Raw genomic sequence first — 16,551 nt, 5'->3', positions numbered from 1 at the left:
TGGGAGGGTTGCCTGCCACAGACCCTTCCCCTGCCCTTTATAGGCTGTCCGTGGAACTCTCGGGAAAACAGATGCATTCTCCTCGTTCTCCTCAGCCGCCCCCGACTAGGTGATGAGAGGGCTGAAGTGGGGGCAGGGACACACTAAATAGAGGAGTAAGACAACAAATGGGACATGGGTAGAAACAGCATGTATTTGGAATCACAGTCAATAAACACCTGACACAAGCTCTACTCTGAGTATGTGTGTTCTTTTCATACATTAAGTGATGAGCAAACCAACTTACCACAGTGAAGGAGGCTGAGCTACATTTAAATTCTAGATATTTTAAGGAACTCAAGGGTACTTTGTATCAGTTTGGATTTTTGACCAAAAATTAAACACATTCTTACATTTTTGTTTCATATTTAAAAAAGAGAAAAAAAGTTTACAGATGACAAAGTTGTACGGGCATCTTGACACCACTACACCACTGCTGGAAACTTTGTGCTGATTTTGCCTCCTTTTTTTGTTGAAGTTATTTTATGTCTCTTCATAGTCATTTTGTGTCACTTTTCAGTTGTTCTGCCCCTTTTTGTAGTCATGTTGTGTCTATTTGGGGAATGTTTTGTCTGTTTTTGTAGTTATTTTGTGTCTTGTCAATTGCTTTGTGTCTCTTTGTGGTGATTTAGTGTATTTTTTTGTCTTATCCCTTTATGTAGTTATTTTGTATTTCCTTACTGTGATTTTTTTTGTCTTTTTTTTACTTGTTTTGTAGTAATTTTGTGTCTTTTTTGGTTGTTTGTCTCTTTGAGGTAATGTTGTGTGTTTTTTTTCATTGTTTTGTATCTCTATGTAGTCATTTTGTGTCTCTTTTTGGTTATATTGCCTCTATTTGCCTTTTTGTAGTTATTTTGTGTCTCCTTGAGGTAATTTTGTGTTTTTCTTTAAGGTAATTTCATGTGTTGTTGCAGTCATCTTGTGTCTTTTCCATTTGCTTTGTGTCACTGTAGTTATTTAGTTTCTTTTTGGATGTTTTGGCCATTTATGTAATTATTCTATGTTTCGGTCATTTTCTGTCTTTTATGATCATTCTGTGTCTTATTGTAGTCATTTTGTGTCTCTTTTTGGTTGTATTGCCTCTATTTGTAGTTGCTTTGTATTTCCTTGCTGTCATTTATTTATTTATTTTTATTCTTTCGTATCTCTCTGTAGTCATTTTGTGCCTTTTTTTTGGGTTGTTTCCCAACTTTTTTGTAGTAATTTTGTGTCTATTTGAGATAATTCTGTGCCTTTTTTTGTCATTTAGTGTCTCTTTAGTAATTGTGTGTCTCTTTATGGTTGTTTTTGTAACTACTCTCTCTGTTCCTTTGCAACTCTTTGTGGTCTTTATGTCTTTTCCTGGTCAGTAGGCTATATGTTAATTTGAGTGATATTTTGCAGGATCTGTGTTAGGTCCAATCCATCTATGCACCTAAGGGTGGTCTTAGTTTGACCAACACTTACATAGAACCTAAACATTTAAACTCCATCCTAAGAAAGACCATTAGATAAAGTCGAATGCTCAAGAAGAGCTATTTTCTTGATATTTTTGTCTGATTTAGAGACAGTGTTTTATGGCCTATTAATTAGAAAAGCAAGATGCAAATTTGAATGCAGACACTCTGATGTAAAAGGTCCTGCTAACCTAAATCTTGATTAGATTACTAATCTTCATTTAGTAGCTACTAGATTACTAGTGACTCGGTGCTGCACTGCTGTGGGTGCCCATAGCAGTGCGGCACAGAGTCGCCCCCTGCTGGTGTGGCGGCTCACTCTCCACAGACTCTCACCGGAAGTGCTATTCCCTACTCTGTCAGTGCGGGGAATGCGGCGGGTGAGACCAAGGCAACGCTGTGTACATACAAACTTCTGCCCCAAAAAATCAATAAATAGTTTCCTTTCGTCTTTTTTTCCAACGTTTGGGGGATTTTACCATTTGTGACTACTAACCCGCAAGAAGTACCGCTCACCAAGCTGAAAATGCCTCGTAGACGACAGGTAGGAACAAATGTAGGTCGCACAAGAGGGTAACGTTAGCTTAGTTAGCTTCACTCTCCGGATGAGGCGAATGTTCCACCATATTCCATTCAATAAGTTGACAATTGAGCATGCCAAAACATTGCATTTGTTTTACATACCTCCAGTCTATCAAACTGCCTTTAACAATTGTGTTGTTTTTAAACTGTATTTACGCTTGTTGTCATGGTTTACGTTTATCAAAATTTTCAGTTATCGTTAAAGTAGGACAACTACACTTTGATGGGCGGCAACGAGAAGCTAAGCCATATCTAAAACTTTAACTCGGGTATTAATGATAATCGACGTTGCTTTGTGGGTTATATGTGTGCCGAATTAACCATGAGACCATATTAACATGTATTATTTCTATAATATGTAAATAGGCACATTAACGGAAGCACCAACAACCACAACATCTTAAAATGCAAGATTTGTTAATGGAGTTTGGTACCACCGTCTATTAGCCGTATGAAAAAGAGGACAGCTTAGCTAGCATTACACGCGAAGCTAACAATATTATTAGGTTGCTGAGGTGCTAACTAGACTATATGTAGGCCCTACTATGGCTATCAGCTGCTACATTATTTGAATATGTCAGCTGTTCTTCTAAAAGACGCAAATGCTAACTGTGGTGGAAGTGTTAATCACAGCTGTTTACCATACCACAAATGCAGCTAGCAGCGAGCTAGCAGCTGTGGCCTTTTCTCTCCAATAATAATTTTAGAGTAAGCTGGATAGAAACAGCGGGCAAACCGATATACAGAGCTCTTGATACACAAGCATTTCGTTGTCCCAGATTTTGGGATGCTGGTTTTATTTATCCAAATCAGCCCTCAATAGCAAGCTAACCTCATTGATTGTGCTCTGCAGGGCAGACTCCTATTGTCATGTCTAATGTACATCACAGACACTTGCAATGGCACATCAGCCTTTACATTTGTGATCCATGATTACAGAATTTGTATAGGATGCCTCTCATTTTAAGTTTCCCCCCCTGATAGAGACACATGGTCGGGAGTGGTTCAGATGGAACTGAAGACTCTGACTCCTCCGCTGAGAGAGAACAAACCAACAGTTCAGAAAGTGATGGAAACATGCCCAAGAGACAGCGCCTCACCAGAGCCTCTACTCGCCTTAGCCAAAGTTCTCAGGGTTGGCCATTATCCTTTAAATACAATACAAAGTTTCTGCAATGCACACCATCTTCACTGTTTAGTAAACATGATGGTTTGACTCCGTTTACTTTAGATACTCCCGACTTGAAGCGAGCTGCAGACCAGGACGAATCTCCACCATTGACGCCCACAGGAAACGCCCCCTCCTCTGAGTCTGAGCTGGACATCTCCAGCCCCAATGCCTCCCACGATGAGAGCCAGGCCAAAGATCAAGCCAACAGAGACTCAGATAAGGACCTCTCCCATCGACCCAAGCGCCGCCGCTGTCACGAGACGTATAACTTCAACATGAAATGCCCTACACCAGGATGCAATTCACTTGGTAAAACTCCTGCCCTTTTGAAAATGTATAGGTTCATCAAGGGTCTCTGACTCTTTACATGAACAGTATGTATCTGATTTGTACTCAGTGGCATCCTGCACATAATGTCTCTGTATTCATATACATTACTGTCTTTTCTCAATTTGCCCAGGTCACCTTACAGGAAAACATGAACGTCATTTTGCTGTGTCAGGTTGCCCTCTTTACCACAATCTCTCTGCTGATGAATGCAAGGTGAGTATCTCAGAAATAACTTTTAAAGATATAATTAAAATTACTATAAGTTTTAGCTGCATGTGAAAAAATATTTGACAGTTTGAGCTGCATCTTCCTCGTTATTTCAGGTGAAAGCCATCAGCCGTGAGAAACAAGAGGAGGAGGTGAAGAGTCAGGAAGAAAACAACTCGCGCCATGCAACTCGTCATCAGGTAGCTTCTTTTTGCAATGATTGGCATCACATCAGTTGTGTTCACTGTCCCACAGGAAGAACGTGAATGTTATGTAGGACCTCACATTGTATAATTGGTTAATACAATAACAATGAAAGTTAATGTATTTCTGTCTCGATTTTCAGACACCAACATCAAAACAGAGCAAATACAAAGAGCAGGTGGCTGAGATGAGGAAGGGGCGAAACTCTGGCCTTCAGAAGGAGCAGAAGGAAAAGCACATGGTACATCATGTAACATATGACAACTTCATTTTTACATTTGTATAATGGAAGTTATATTTTCTTACCTCTATTCCTCTTTCTGTTCTGGCCCAAAGGAGCATCGGCAAACACACAGCAACACCAGAGAGCCTCTGCTAGAGAACATCACCAGTGAATACGATCTGGAGCTCTTCAGAAAAGCCCAGGCCCGTGCATCTGAAGATCTGGTAATGGGCTGTTTGATATCTCCCATCAGTGTCACACTTGAGATAAGATTTCATATATTAAAACAATCTTATCACGTATCTTCCCACCTGCAGGAGAAGCTGCGGATCCAAGGTCAGATCACCGAAGGCAGTAACATGATAAAGACCATCCTGTTTGGCCGCTATGAGCTGGACACCTGGTACCATTCGCCCTACCCTGAGGAGTATGCACGCCTGGGTCGCCTCTATGTCTGTGAATTCTGCCTCAAGTACATGAAGAGCCAGACCATTCTGAGGCGACACATGGTGAGAGCCAGAGACCGAAATTTTCAAGTCATATTTATATATCTATTTACTACATGTGTACATGCTACCTAGGTTTTTATTTAAATAACGCTGATGTGCATTTATTATGTGTCTTTTTAGGCCAAGTGTGTGTGGAAGCACCCTCCAGGAGATGAGGTGTACAGAAAGGGGGGAATATCTGTGTTTGAAGTAGATGGCAAAAAGAATAAGGTAGGCGACTTAGACTTTAAAATCTTGACTCCTTCTGGTTTTGTTGATATTGGAACAGTGACATTTTACTTTTAAGACAATAAATGAAGCAAGAGATTGAGCGCCATTTTCTCCCCAGATCTACTGCCAGAACCTGTGTTTACTCGCCAAGCTCTTCTTGGACCACAAAACGCTCTATTATGACGTGGAGCCTTTTCTCTTCTACGTCATGACTGAGGCTGACAACACTGGCTGCCATTTAGTGGGATACTTTTCAAAGGTACATGGAAAACAAGTGTAGATTTATGGTGTGTGTAAATACAGTATCAAATAATTAGATATTGTATAAATTAAATTTGTATACAGATACAGCTGGAGTTTTTTTCTTTTTTTTTATCACTTCCAGGAGAAGAATTCCTTCCTCAACTACAACGTATCCTGCATCCTGACAATGCCACAGTACATGAGGCAGGGCTTTGGCAAGATGCTCATCGACTTCAGTATGTATATTTTTACTGGTTTTTCCATTATTTTGTCAATTGTTTATTGAGCCAAAATCACAATCATAAGTGCTGACTGCCCTAACAGTAGGAATACTCAGTGTAAAATGTTTATATTTATTTACTTTTGTAAAGTTATTTATTTTTATTTCTGTGCTTAAAAAAAAGTCCTGATGGAATATGGTAAAATTAAAAAGACTAAAATCTCAAAAATATTTAGGTATATGAAGGAAAATTTTTATCTGAAATTGGTTCTTGCTTGTTTAATGAATTGCATAATTTGTCTAATATAAGTTGTAATTAATAAATTACTATCCAGAGCGTTAGCACTATATTGAATGAGACAGTTGTTTGTAGAGCTGCAACAATCAGTCGATCGACAGAAAATTAATTGGCAACTATTTTCATCGTCATTTTTTAAGCAAAAAAGCAAAAACTTTGCTCGTTTCGTGCCTCTTGATCCTTTTTTAGTGATACATGATAATAAACTGAGTAGCTGTGGATTTTTGGACTGTTCAGGGTTCCCACAGTCATGGAAAACCAAGTCATAGAATTTCACAGCATTTTCCAGGCCTGGAAAAGTCACGGAATTATTAAAAATCTTTGACCATTTTGGAAAAGTCATGGAAATTTGTTGTATATAATGAAATTGTTACAATAATCTTCCATGGATAACCTTCCACATAATATAACATAATTGCAAACTAATTTTTTGTAGTTTTCAATGTAATGTGTCGATGCGTGACAGTGTTTTGTTTACCATCGCGTACGTTTCGTCATTGTCTCCCTAGGTTTGTCTCTCCCCTCCTGTGTGCCAGCTAGCTGAAATTAAGTTTAAATAGAGTTTGAATCTCATATGTTTAAAAATGCAGGGCTAATGCAAGAAAACATATTCTTTATTAATGGTCCTTGAAAAGTCATGGAAAAGTCTGGAAATTTTGTCCATGAAAATGTGTGGGAACCCTGACTGTTGGTCTGATAAAACATAACACTTGAAAACGTCACCTTGGGCTCAGGAAAATTACACCGCATGGCATGTTTCACTTTTTCTGACATTTTGTTGACAAAATTAATCATGACAATTATAGAGTGCCCCAGTGATGTGATGTTTTTCTGTAGGCCGATGTGAAAGTTAGTATTGCACCAGTTCCCTCATCAAAAAGCCAACAGGATTTTTCCATTAAAATTTGGATCACTGCAAAAAATAAGCTCTGTGGCAAACTGACTACTTATATGTTTTGTTCAAAAAGATAATCTTCACAAATGAACACCACTTTTACAATTATTGAAGCCTTAATGCAATCGCCAGAAGTAAAAAGCTATAACATTAAACTATAAACAAACTACACTATGGTCGCATGACCTACCATCACCACCATGGCATTGCGTGGGCATTCTGTAGTCTCATTTAGCCACTTGTAGCCTCCTTTTCAAGACGCTTCAAAGTTCATGATGTGTATTTACAGACACATTTTATGACTTAGAACAAAACGTGAAAGTCTCTTAGGCTTGTGTTAACCACAGACACTATTTCTGGCATCTAACCAAAAACCCATTGACTTTGAGACAAGTAAACATAAAGGGTAAATGCAAACTCATTTCTGGGTTTTAGAACTCTGTCCTGTGTCACTCTATTTGCAGATTAATCAAAAATGAAAATAATCATTAGTTGCAGCCTTAGTTGTTTGTAACTTTATGTCTCCCCTATATATCTCCACTTGTAATAGCATTAGGTAAAGCACAGTATGCATTTTGTGTGTAAATGCATGAGCCACTGCAAGATTTGTCATCCCAGATTTATTGATTAAATTGTCTGTTTTAATTGTTAGGATTTTTGGCATTTTTCGGATAAAATCAGTATTATCTAAATGTTATCACTGTCTGTTTTCAGACCATACTGAAATATAGTTTGAATGTGCTTTTCTAAACTGCTCTTGCTGACCATCTTGTGTGTGTTGTTTAGGCTACCTGCTGTCCAAAGTGGAAGAGAAGGTTGGCTCACCAGAGAGGCCTCTGTCTGACCTCGGCCTCATCAGTTACCGTAGCTACTGGAAGGAAGTGTTACTAAGATACATGTACAATTTCCAAGGCAAGGAGATCTCCATCAAAGGTGAGTGAGGACACAGAACTCAAGCAGGTGGCCCACATGCCTTGCTCTGCCACTGTTAAAGGTTCTGTGTATGACCTTCAGAGCATTGATAAAGCAGCAAACAACTGTTTTCTGTGTAAAGATACGGTGGAGTAATGGTGTCCCGAGCAGAGAATGAAGTCACGCTCCCTGTGTCTTTTGTAATCTGAGCTTCTCTGTTCTTTGTTGTTGTAGCTGGTCAAGGTGCGTTCACATTAGTGCATGTGTGCATCCTACTGGTTAGCTCATCTCTACCTCTCTGTTCTCATATACCGATTATTGCTGACAGCGTCGTCCTGACCTGGAGGCGGGACTATGTTGTCACAGAACTCTAACGCCCAACCTCCAGTTCCCCGCAGATCAGCACTTTTGCAATTGTCAGCACCGTTTGCTCGGACTGCAACTAAACTATTATTTTCATTGTCGATTAATCTGTCAGTTATTTTCTCCATTAATCGATTAGTTGATCAGTGTTTCCCAAAGCCCAAGATGCCATCCTCAGATGTCCTGTTTGTCCACAACCCAAAGATAGTCAGTTTACTGTCATAGAGGAGTAAAGAAACCAGAGTGTTCACATTTAAGAGGCTGTAATCAGAGAATTTTGATTTTTTTTTTTTCTTTAAATTTTACTTAAACGGATTAATCAATTACCAAGTTAGTTGGAGATTCATTTAATTGTTGACAACTAATCAATCAATAATTGCAGCTCTACTGTTTGCGCTGTTATCACCGTTAGCTGTGAGCCACCAGCTAAGCCACCTCCATGTTGAGAGCCGTGTGCAGACAATTCTGGCTCAGACTCTGAATCACAGATATGCTCTGAATGTCATATACAGCTCCTTTAAGATAAAATACAAAATGTTTGTAACATGTAGCTTGGTTGAGAAAGCTTTATTAACACATAAAAAGATCATCTTTGAACATACACATGCTTATACACAACATATTTACTGTTGTAATATTTGTGGATCCGCAGAGATCAGTCAGGAAACTGCAGTTAATCCGGTGGACATTGTGAGCACCCTGCAGTCTCTCCAGATGCTCAAATATTGGAAGGGAAAGCACTTGGTGTTGAAGCGACAGGTAAGATGTCGGCCCATTGGCCTCTTCAGATTGTCTGTCATTTTTTACTGTTGAGTTATCATTTCTCTAAATAATTTTACAACAACAAAATGTTCATTTTAATAGATCATGTCGACAGAATCCTCATATGCAACTGAAAAGTTAATTCTAAAGTACTTTAACTTTCTCTACTAGTCATACAAATCATATTAAGGATAACTTAATATGCCACACACAACAGGCTGTGATGGAAGCACACGGGGCAACTGAACACCATCACTCTATGTCCATTAAAGTGGTTACTTTCAGCATACACTCAGGCTCAGATTGTTATTATAAGGGGCTCAAGTGTCTCTTTACCTTTCACTTGATCTGGTCTGTTTATTATTGCCTCATTAAGCATAAGTGTCCTTCTGAAATATCACAAGATGTCACTTGTTGCAGACAACAGTGGAAAATGAGTGAGATTTTGAGAGAGTATAATAACTGGAGTAGTTTATAGAAAATGTATTTTAGTGTATTCATTACATCTTGCTGATGCTTGTTGTTATTACGCTGTCACCCTTTGCTGCTATAACACTGCAAATTTCCCAGCTGTGGGAATGAGAGATGATTATCTTATTCAAAAAAGACTGTGTACAGGGGCTCGTACAGTAACTAACATTACTGTCTTCATTTATTGCCACAGGTTTCTCCTTGATGTATAGGAAGGGCAAATATAGACGTAAAATATAATGAATATATATCATAGGTCCTATTATACCGAAGCATGAATATATTTTTTTCCACCATGCACACACACTGTGGCCTTGATAGCGTCAGCTTGTTGATGATATTTATTTTATTATTATGTATGTCAGCAGATGAAAATGGGTATTCAATCTATATAGATTGGTTATCATCAGTGCTGAATCAGATGATATTTTGCACCTTCTTATGGTTTACTGATTGATAATTTTTGCTGTTATCCTGTCGTGCTTTCATGTGTAACGTTATGCAATGTCCACATAATAACTTAAGCTAATAGCATTAGCCTACATCTGCATGTCTGCAGCTGGTAACAGCAGTTGAAATAGCAGTTTTCTTTAAGAAAATTAGCTCCGGATTTCTTCTCCTCTTTGACAGGTAGAAGTCATCCCGAGTCTGTATGCTCAGTGTACAGATAGGAGTGTTAGGATTCATTAGTTGCATGATTAGCCAGAACTTTAGCGTGTCCATATCCAGCAAAGATAGTCTATAACAGCTGCTCAAAGTGTAGCTTCTCATATTGTCGGCACAGGACGGAAATGCGCAAGCACGAACCACTCTAACATAGTCATTTTTCCTCTGTGGGCAGAGGCTCACAACACCCAGCTTCATGGCTTTGCAGCAGCCGCCCTCCGCTGCCTTTTTTTCTCTCTCCTCGTCCACCCTTCATACGTATACTCCAGGTTACAGAAATACGGGTAGAGGTCAAATTCAAAAGCCTCATTGAAATGGGGTAAATAATCATCCACGACACTGAATATCTTTAAGATAACACTAAACTGAGTTTACTATAAACTACTCCAGTTATTATACTCTCTCCAAAGCTCACACGTTTCCACTGTTGTTCTCCTGCAACAAGTGACATTTTGTGATATTTCAGAAGGAGACTTGAGCTTAATGAGGCAATAACAAACTGACTAGATCAAGTGAAAGGTAAAGAGACACTTCAGCCTCTTATAATAACAATCTGAGCCTGTCTGTGAATGAAACATGAAAATAACCACTTTAATGGACAATGGTGTTCAATTGTCTTGTGTGCTTCCATCACAGTCTGTTGTGTGGCTGCTGGCCGCTGCCCGCTCCCTCAGTACTGGACCAGTTTCTCTGACGGGGAAATATGATCCAGATTGAAAAATGTTGAAGTTATCCTTTAACTAGGACGTTTTCTGATGTTGTTTTGTATATTTCAGTAAATATTGGACCAAATTCTAAGACATTACTGTAATGATGATACTAATGTATTTTTCTTGTTATAAATGATAGTAATGCAGCTTTGCGTGAATGTAATCACCCTATTTGACAGCCCGGTTTGTTCTTTTTCTCCCTCCTAGGACCTGATAGACGAGTGGAAAGCGAAGGAGATCAAGCGCGGCAATAGCAATAAAACCATCGACCCGAGCTCACTAAAATGGACGCCTCCCAAAGGGACATAAGCACTAAGATCCTCAGGCTACTGAATGAACTCACCTCCAGCCTCACCAGCCACAAGTAGCCTCGACCTACGAACTGTCAACAAAGACCAGTGTCCATTCTTTCTTTTATGATTTTACCCTGCTTTATTTGTAACTGAACTTTTTTTTTGTTTTTTTTTACTTTTATATTTTACTTTCCTTTAGACTTTTAAGCTCCATACGTTCCAAGTCCAATGATTGTTGACTTTAACATTGTCAGTTAACAGCAGAGAATCTTTGTCCTATTTTAAAACTGCCTACATCTACTAAGCTTTGAATGTTAAACGATAAATGGTCCAGTGTGGTGGATAACATGAATGTTTTTGCTTTGCTCATGCAAAATAATACATACCTTTAGCAGCATTTACAGGCTGTTATTTTTATTTCCTTTAAGAAATGTGCGTTTTTGAAGATGGTAGATGTTTTTTGTTTTGTTTTTTGTTTTTTTGGGATTAACACAATAATTGTTAGCATGAATTGATCAGTAAGCAGAGTGTATTTTGAGGAGTACGATGTATGGTAACGTCTTTGGTTGGTGTAAAATTGTATAGATCTTAATAATGTGTACTTTTTTTTTCTAGCTCCATCAATACAGGATTTGGACCCATTCCTCTGATGAACCTGCCAAACAATGGAAATAATGAATTATAGATATTTTTAATTTGCTCAGAATATGATAAAAAAAAAATGACAATACCACTGTAAGAATGCACATAGAAATAAAACAACCTCAGGTTTTTATACTGATACAATCATACCTTGCTTGAGTGGTTTCTCCGAAACATCGATCGCAGTGGTTGTCGCAGGTGGAATCCTCCTGGTTAGAGATTCTGTAATAAACAGAAAACCTTTCAACTCAACATTTCAGTGGGACTGTATTTGCCTTGTAATTTGAATCATAGCTGTTAAATGTGTATTAGCAATTTGATATTTTTAATATCAATAAAGCTGCTTTGATATTTTGACACGAGTGTTGGTGTTTGTGCTCACCGCCACTGGAAATGCTTCTTCCCATCAGACCTATGAACACTTTTTTTCCTACAAATGTGAGAAAGATCACACTTACAAAGAAGCAGTTTTGTGGTTGTAATGCAATAATTATACTAAAGTTGCTAAGGTTACTGAGGAGGAGGAGGAGGTTGGTACAGGCTGCTCTCCCATATATTCCAATCGCCTTTGGCTGATAATGTGGGTAAACAGCCAGAAAAAGAGGTGGCTGTATATCTGCGTATACCCTCCATGACACCAGTGAGTCTGAAAGTAACATCAAGCTACTTACGTCTATCTGCACTGGAAGGTTTCTTTATTCCTAAAGGAGAAAAAGAAACTAAAATCAGCAATGTATTTAAAGTCATGTACCACCCCAAACCACAACTCTAGAAAAGGGGACATTTAAAAACTTTTTCATGCATAGATGAGATTAAAGGCCACCTGAGCGTTTCCCCATGAGTCCATAGAAGCGAAGGGCTTTAGATCTTTTCATCAGACTGGCCATCGGGTGGATCAGACCTGTATCCAGTGATTCATCCTGCCAGGAAAAATCCACACTTTTGATATTTTTTTTGTAGTTAAATCAATAAAATTGGGATTGTGCCACACAGAAATGACCAGGTGCACTGTTTTACCTAATTTTAGTAGGTAGTTACATTTTTATTTTAATAGTTACATGCATTTACTGTCTTCATTTATTTTTGACTAAACAAAAATACTCAAAAAACAAAAAAGGAAATAGGGAATTGGTTTAGAATTGTAAATATTTACCTGCCACTCTTTGGGCAACCCTCTCTCCTCTTCCGCACTGGAAGACAGTGCCTGATCGATTTGCACCAAAGCACAAAAAGTCACAACAACAAGCTGAATCTTCCACTTATCCATCTCTTGGCTTTGCTTCTGTATCTCCTCAATCAAAGCAGCTTAAAATAAATTCAAAGATGATATGGTGCAGATGTGATTCTGTGCTATTCTGTCTGCGCCAACTGTACCCAGGGTGCATTTATACCAATGCACCCCACGCTGCTCAACTCCTCCCCTCCCAAACATGATAACACACGTCTACATGGCATTTGGAAACACCCAGATTTAATATATTTCAATAGGATGTCTCTTTTCAGCTCAGGTATTAAGTACTTTGCAGTTGTTGCACATTCAATATTTGATGAATCAATTGAACACTGTGTTCCTTCTGTTGTTCTACAGGTGGAGCCAAGGGCGTAGGTTTAAATGGGGGACAAGGGGGTCCTCTGCATCAATTTATGGTGTAAATGTCTCTAATTTTGTCAAAATAAAACTCCTCTTCTACCTCCATGTGTTTTTTCGGGTGGGTGGGGTTGCATATGTTGCACACACAAAAAATCTACATCCATGGTTGGAGCTAAGATGTCATACAATAATATACAAGCCAAATTCTAAGAAAGCCCCCGCATGTTCAATAATATTAAAGCTTAAATATTTACATTTGACATGCTCACCTTTCATTTCCATTTTTATTAGATAGCAGGATCGCCACTGGTGTAATTATATCCTTGTGACGTGCACATGCTTCTTTGATATGACCGCGGAGGAGGAGGAGTGGGGCAGTACATGCAGGAGCGCCGGGTCTTTGACTGGTGCTTTGCAAATATGACCATCTGCTTTGAAGCGAGTGCTTTATTGGTTAGCCAACTGACTTGGGCAGCTACTTCTTGATTTATGAAGCTGGGGCACGACACAAATGTGACCTCTGACCTCAGATCTGTATATATATATCTGTATATTAAGACTAGAGTACTGAAAGTTGCATGTAACATTAACGGTCAGGGGTCAAGCAGATAATGAAAAAAGCAGCTCTTATAGACAGTTGACATTTCAAGTGCAGTGGAATATGTATGAAATGTGTTGCATGTCAAAGCCTGAATAATGTCAATATTTGTACATTTTTGATCATGTGACTGACAGTAGGGTTCTTCATTTTCCATCTCCAGAGATGATAACACTGTTACTAAACCTTTTTATGATTTTTTAGTAACTTAAATGCTCTGTTCTAATGAAAGAACTCCCGCTATAGAATTTTTTTGAGAGGCTAATACTTAACAATCCATGCGCTGTAAGGACGCCCACTTGAAACAAAGCTGACACACACAAATGACAATCAAATGCTTTGATCCGCACACAGGTGCTTCTAAAAGCAAGAAAAGCCCTGGGACAATTAGGCCTGAAAGGCAATTACACCTGAACAGCCCCTCGTGCGCACATATAACCCACGGCTAACATGGAGTGCCAAATCAAAAGAAATCAGAGGCACAACATTTGCATATGAAATGGTTTAGTCACAAAGAGCTCCTGTAATGACACAACACTGTATTTCCATGAGACGCAGGGGAGCGGTTCGGTGGGCCATATTGGGGTTTGCACTCCTCACTGCTGGTGACTCAGTGCAGGTGCTGAATCTGGTGTTAACCTCATACATTTCACCTTTAAATATGTGACTCTTTAAGTGTTTCTTTGTTGATCTATAATCTTATATGACATTTCAAGTGATGCACAGCAAGTGTAGTCATTTGCATGGGCCTTCTTTAGAGAGCTTTGATTCTAATGAGCCCAGAAATATGATACCTTGATTGCTGTGGATCACCTTGATGGGATATATAATCAGCCAACCTGGTTTCTGTAACAACTGTAACCTGACAAGTTTAATTATAATCGCTTTTTATGCGTGTCTGGATCATGCTTGGTTGAAGAGATTGACTGTGCAACATGTGCATCATGCGTCACTATAATGTATTGTTATTGGTTTTTATTGAGGAAATGAAATAAAGAGTCTATCTCATATCCCCCGCTATCAGACTATCCTTAATTTAGCCAATTACAGGTTGTCCCCTGTTTGAGTTGGCTATGGTTTTGAAGTGTTGACTTTACCTGGATTACAACTTTATCAACATGGGCCAGCTCATCAAGTTGAGGTTTTAAATGTGCACTCTACAGATTTTAGACACAAAGTTCAGTTTACTCATCATTTATATTATTATTTTATTACTTCAGGGACATTTTTATGCCTTTATTGGATTGCTGAGTGTGGAGAGATAACAGGAAATGAGGGAAGAATGAGATAACAGACACAGGTCCATTAGCCGGACAGGGGGGGGGTGGACTATTGCACGCAATGTTTTTGTAAATTATTGATAACTCAGAACACTGCTTTGTCATGTTTTGACCCATCCACCCGATACGAACCCAATTTTCTATTAAGCCTTACCAAACTCGCCAAGGACTGCAGGTGGATCGATCTGCGGCGCACATCATAGTTCCCGGCAGCCGGACAAAAAGCCTGATGTGGCAGCTGGATATCTTTTAAACCTCTGCCATCTGTACATCAAAATGAAGCTTAAATTCTGTAGTTTTTAGCTGTAGTCTATGTTAATTTCCTCTATTTCAAAAACACAGTCAAAATAGGCTATTAATAAATGCAAATGCAGCATCATTGGAATTTAAGATTATTCCCTTCAACTGAAGGATATTTTTTATACATCATTATTGATAATTGTTCCTATTTACAAAGCAAAACTGAATCTTTGCATTTATGAACCTTTTTGTCAGTTGTTTGATTGAATGTTTCCCAGTTAACAGGGTGGTGATGGGGTTTCAGAGTGTTCATAAAACTTAGATAAAACTAAAACTAAAGACAGATAGCTAGATGAAAAGTGGGCTACAGTACGAGGATGTGGAAATATATTTCATAATGAATTATATGCCAATATTAAATCAATCTGAAGCATTAAAGGCACAACAATTTTATTGCCAATGAATATAAGGTTAGAGAAGACAACATCTGCCCGATTTAATGGAACTTCCGGTAAAAGCCACACCCACTTCAGGTCCTGTGTCTGAATACAAATACAGGGACAGATAATTTTTTTGCTTGAACTGATACAGATGATGATGTCTCGGTGGACAGAGGGGTTGTTATAGCAGGGCTGGCACAGTAGCAGTATGTCAAAACAACATAGCAACAAATAAGCTAATAATACCTTGCTTTAAAAATTTCAATATTAATGATGCCAGTAAAAAATGAAAAAGTGAAGTAAAAATAAATAAATAAATGACAATTGAAATTGAAAAAAAGTACTCAAAATTACAATGATGATGATGATGATGATGATGATGATGATAATAATAATAACAATAATAATCGAGTATAATTTTTACCTAACTTTTTTCTTTTTTCAAAAAAACCCCCAAAAAAAAACAAAACCAAAAAAAAAACAATTTTTTTTTTTTTTTTTTAACAATTTGTGGGACATTTCTTACCAAGTTGCTCATTGCCTTTCCCCCCATGTTTCTGGAAGAAATCGCACCAATTAGCTGAAGGTCCAAAGGTTTAAATGGAATTTAAATAACTTTTGAAAGCATCACAAGAAAAGTGATGTCGCTCCAGGTTTCAAAGGGTTAAATCAATGGGTATGGTGCTGTAGGTTATATGAGTGTCCTGAGATAACTTCTGTTTTTTGATACTATATAAATAAAATTAACTTGATTTGACATCGGTCCTTTGAGCCAGATTTTTATTGACCAATAAGGGCTGTCAAGCTCAGATAAGGTGTATCATGGATTTCTTTGAATTCATTTTTTTATTATCTACTAGCCTAAAACTACACATTCACATCAGTTATAGACTTATACAATTTTAAGTTAATCTACAATATGCATTAATGTAGATTTGTTAAGGTCTGCGTCACTTAGTTTTTGTAAAAGATTCGAAACTTTATTTAAATCTTTACAGAAGAAATAAAACGTGACA

At 38.2% G+C, this 16,551-nt stretch overlaps 1 protein-coding gene across 4 annotated transcripts; it reads left to right on the top strand.

Moving 5' to 3' along the window:
* The first annotated feature begins 1,827 nt into the window (after nucleotides 1–1,827).
* Nucleotides 1,828–11,742, top strand: kat7b (K(lysine) acetyltransferase 7b). 4 transcript variants are annotated; one of them, XM_050060704.1, is made up of 14 exons: nucleotides 1,828–2,019; nucleotides 3,042–3,192; nucleotides 3,289–3,537; nucleotides 3,689–3,771; nucleotides 3,882–3,965; nucleotides 4,112–4,210; nucleotides 4,306–4,416; nucleotides 4,510–4,701; nucleotides 4,822–4,911; nucleotides 5,030–5,170; nucleotides 5,297–5,390; nucleotides 7,354–7,500; nucleotides 8,495–8,601; nucleotides 10,659–11,742. In XM_050060704.1, the coding sequence occupies exons 1-14, from the start codon at nucleotides 2,002–2,004 to the stop codon at nucleotides 10,758–10,760; spliced, it is 1,668 nt and encodes a 555-aa protein (XP_049916661.1). In that variant the 5' UTR covers nucleotides 1,828–2,001; the 3' UTR covers nucleotides 10,761–11,742. The 4 variants fall into 4 exon arrangements, with proteins under 4 accessions (XP_049916661.1, XP_049916660.1, XP_049916659.1 ...); XM_050060703.1 differs by having other exon boundaries at nucleotides 1,828–2,031; XM_050060702.1 differs by having other exon boundaries at nucleotides 4,306–4,701.
* The last annotated feature ends 4,809 nt before the right edge of the window (nucleotides 11,743–16,551 follow it).

Source organism: Epinephelus moara, chromosome 13 (assembly GCF_006386435.1).
Source record: "Epinephelus moara isolate mb chromosome 13, YSFRI_EMoa_1.0, whole genome shotgun sequence".
Lineage (NCBI taxonomy): Eukaryota > Metazoa > Chordata > Actinopteri > Perciformes > Serranidae > Epinephelus > Epinephelus moara.
The sequence above is the reverse complement of the archived record's forward strand: the minus strand, read 5'-3'. Positions and strand labels throughout refer to the sequence as shown.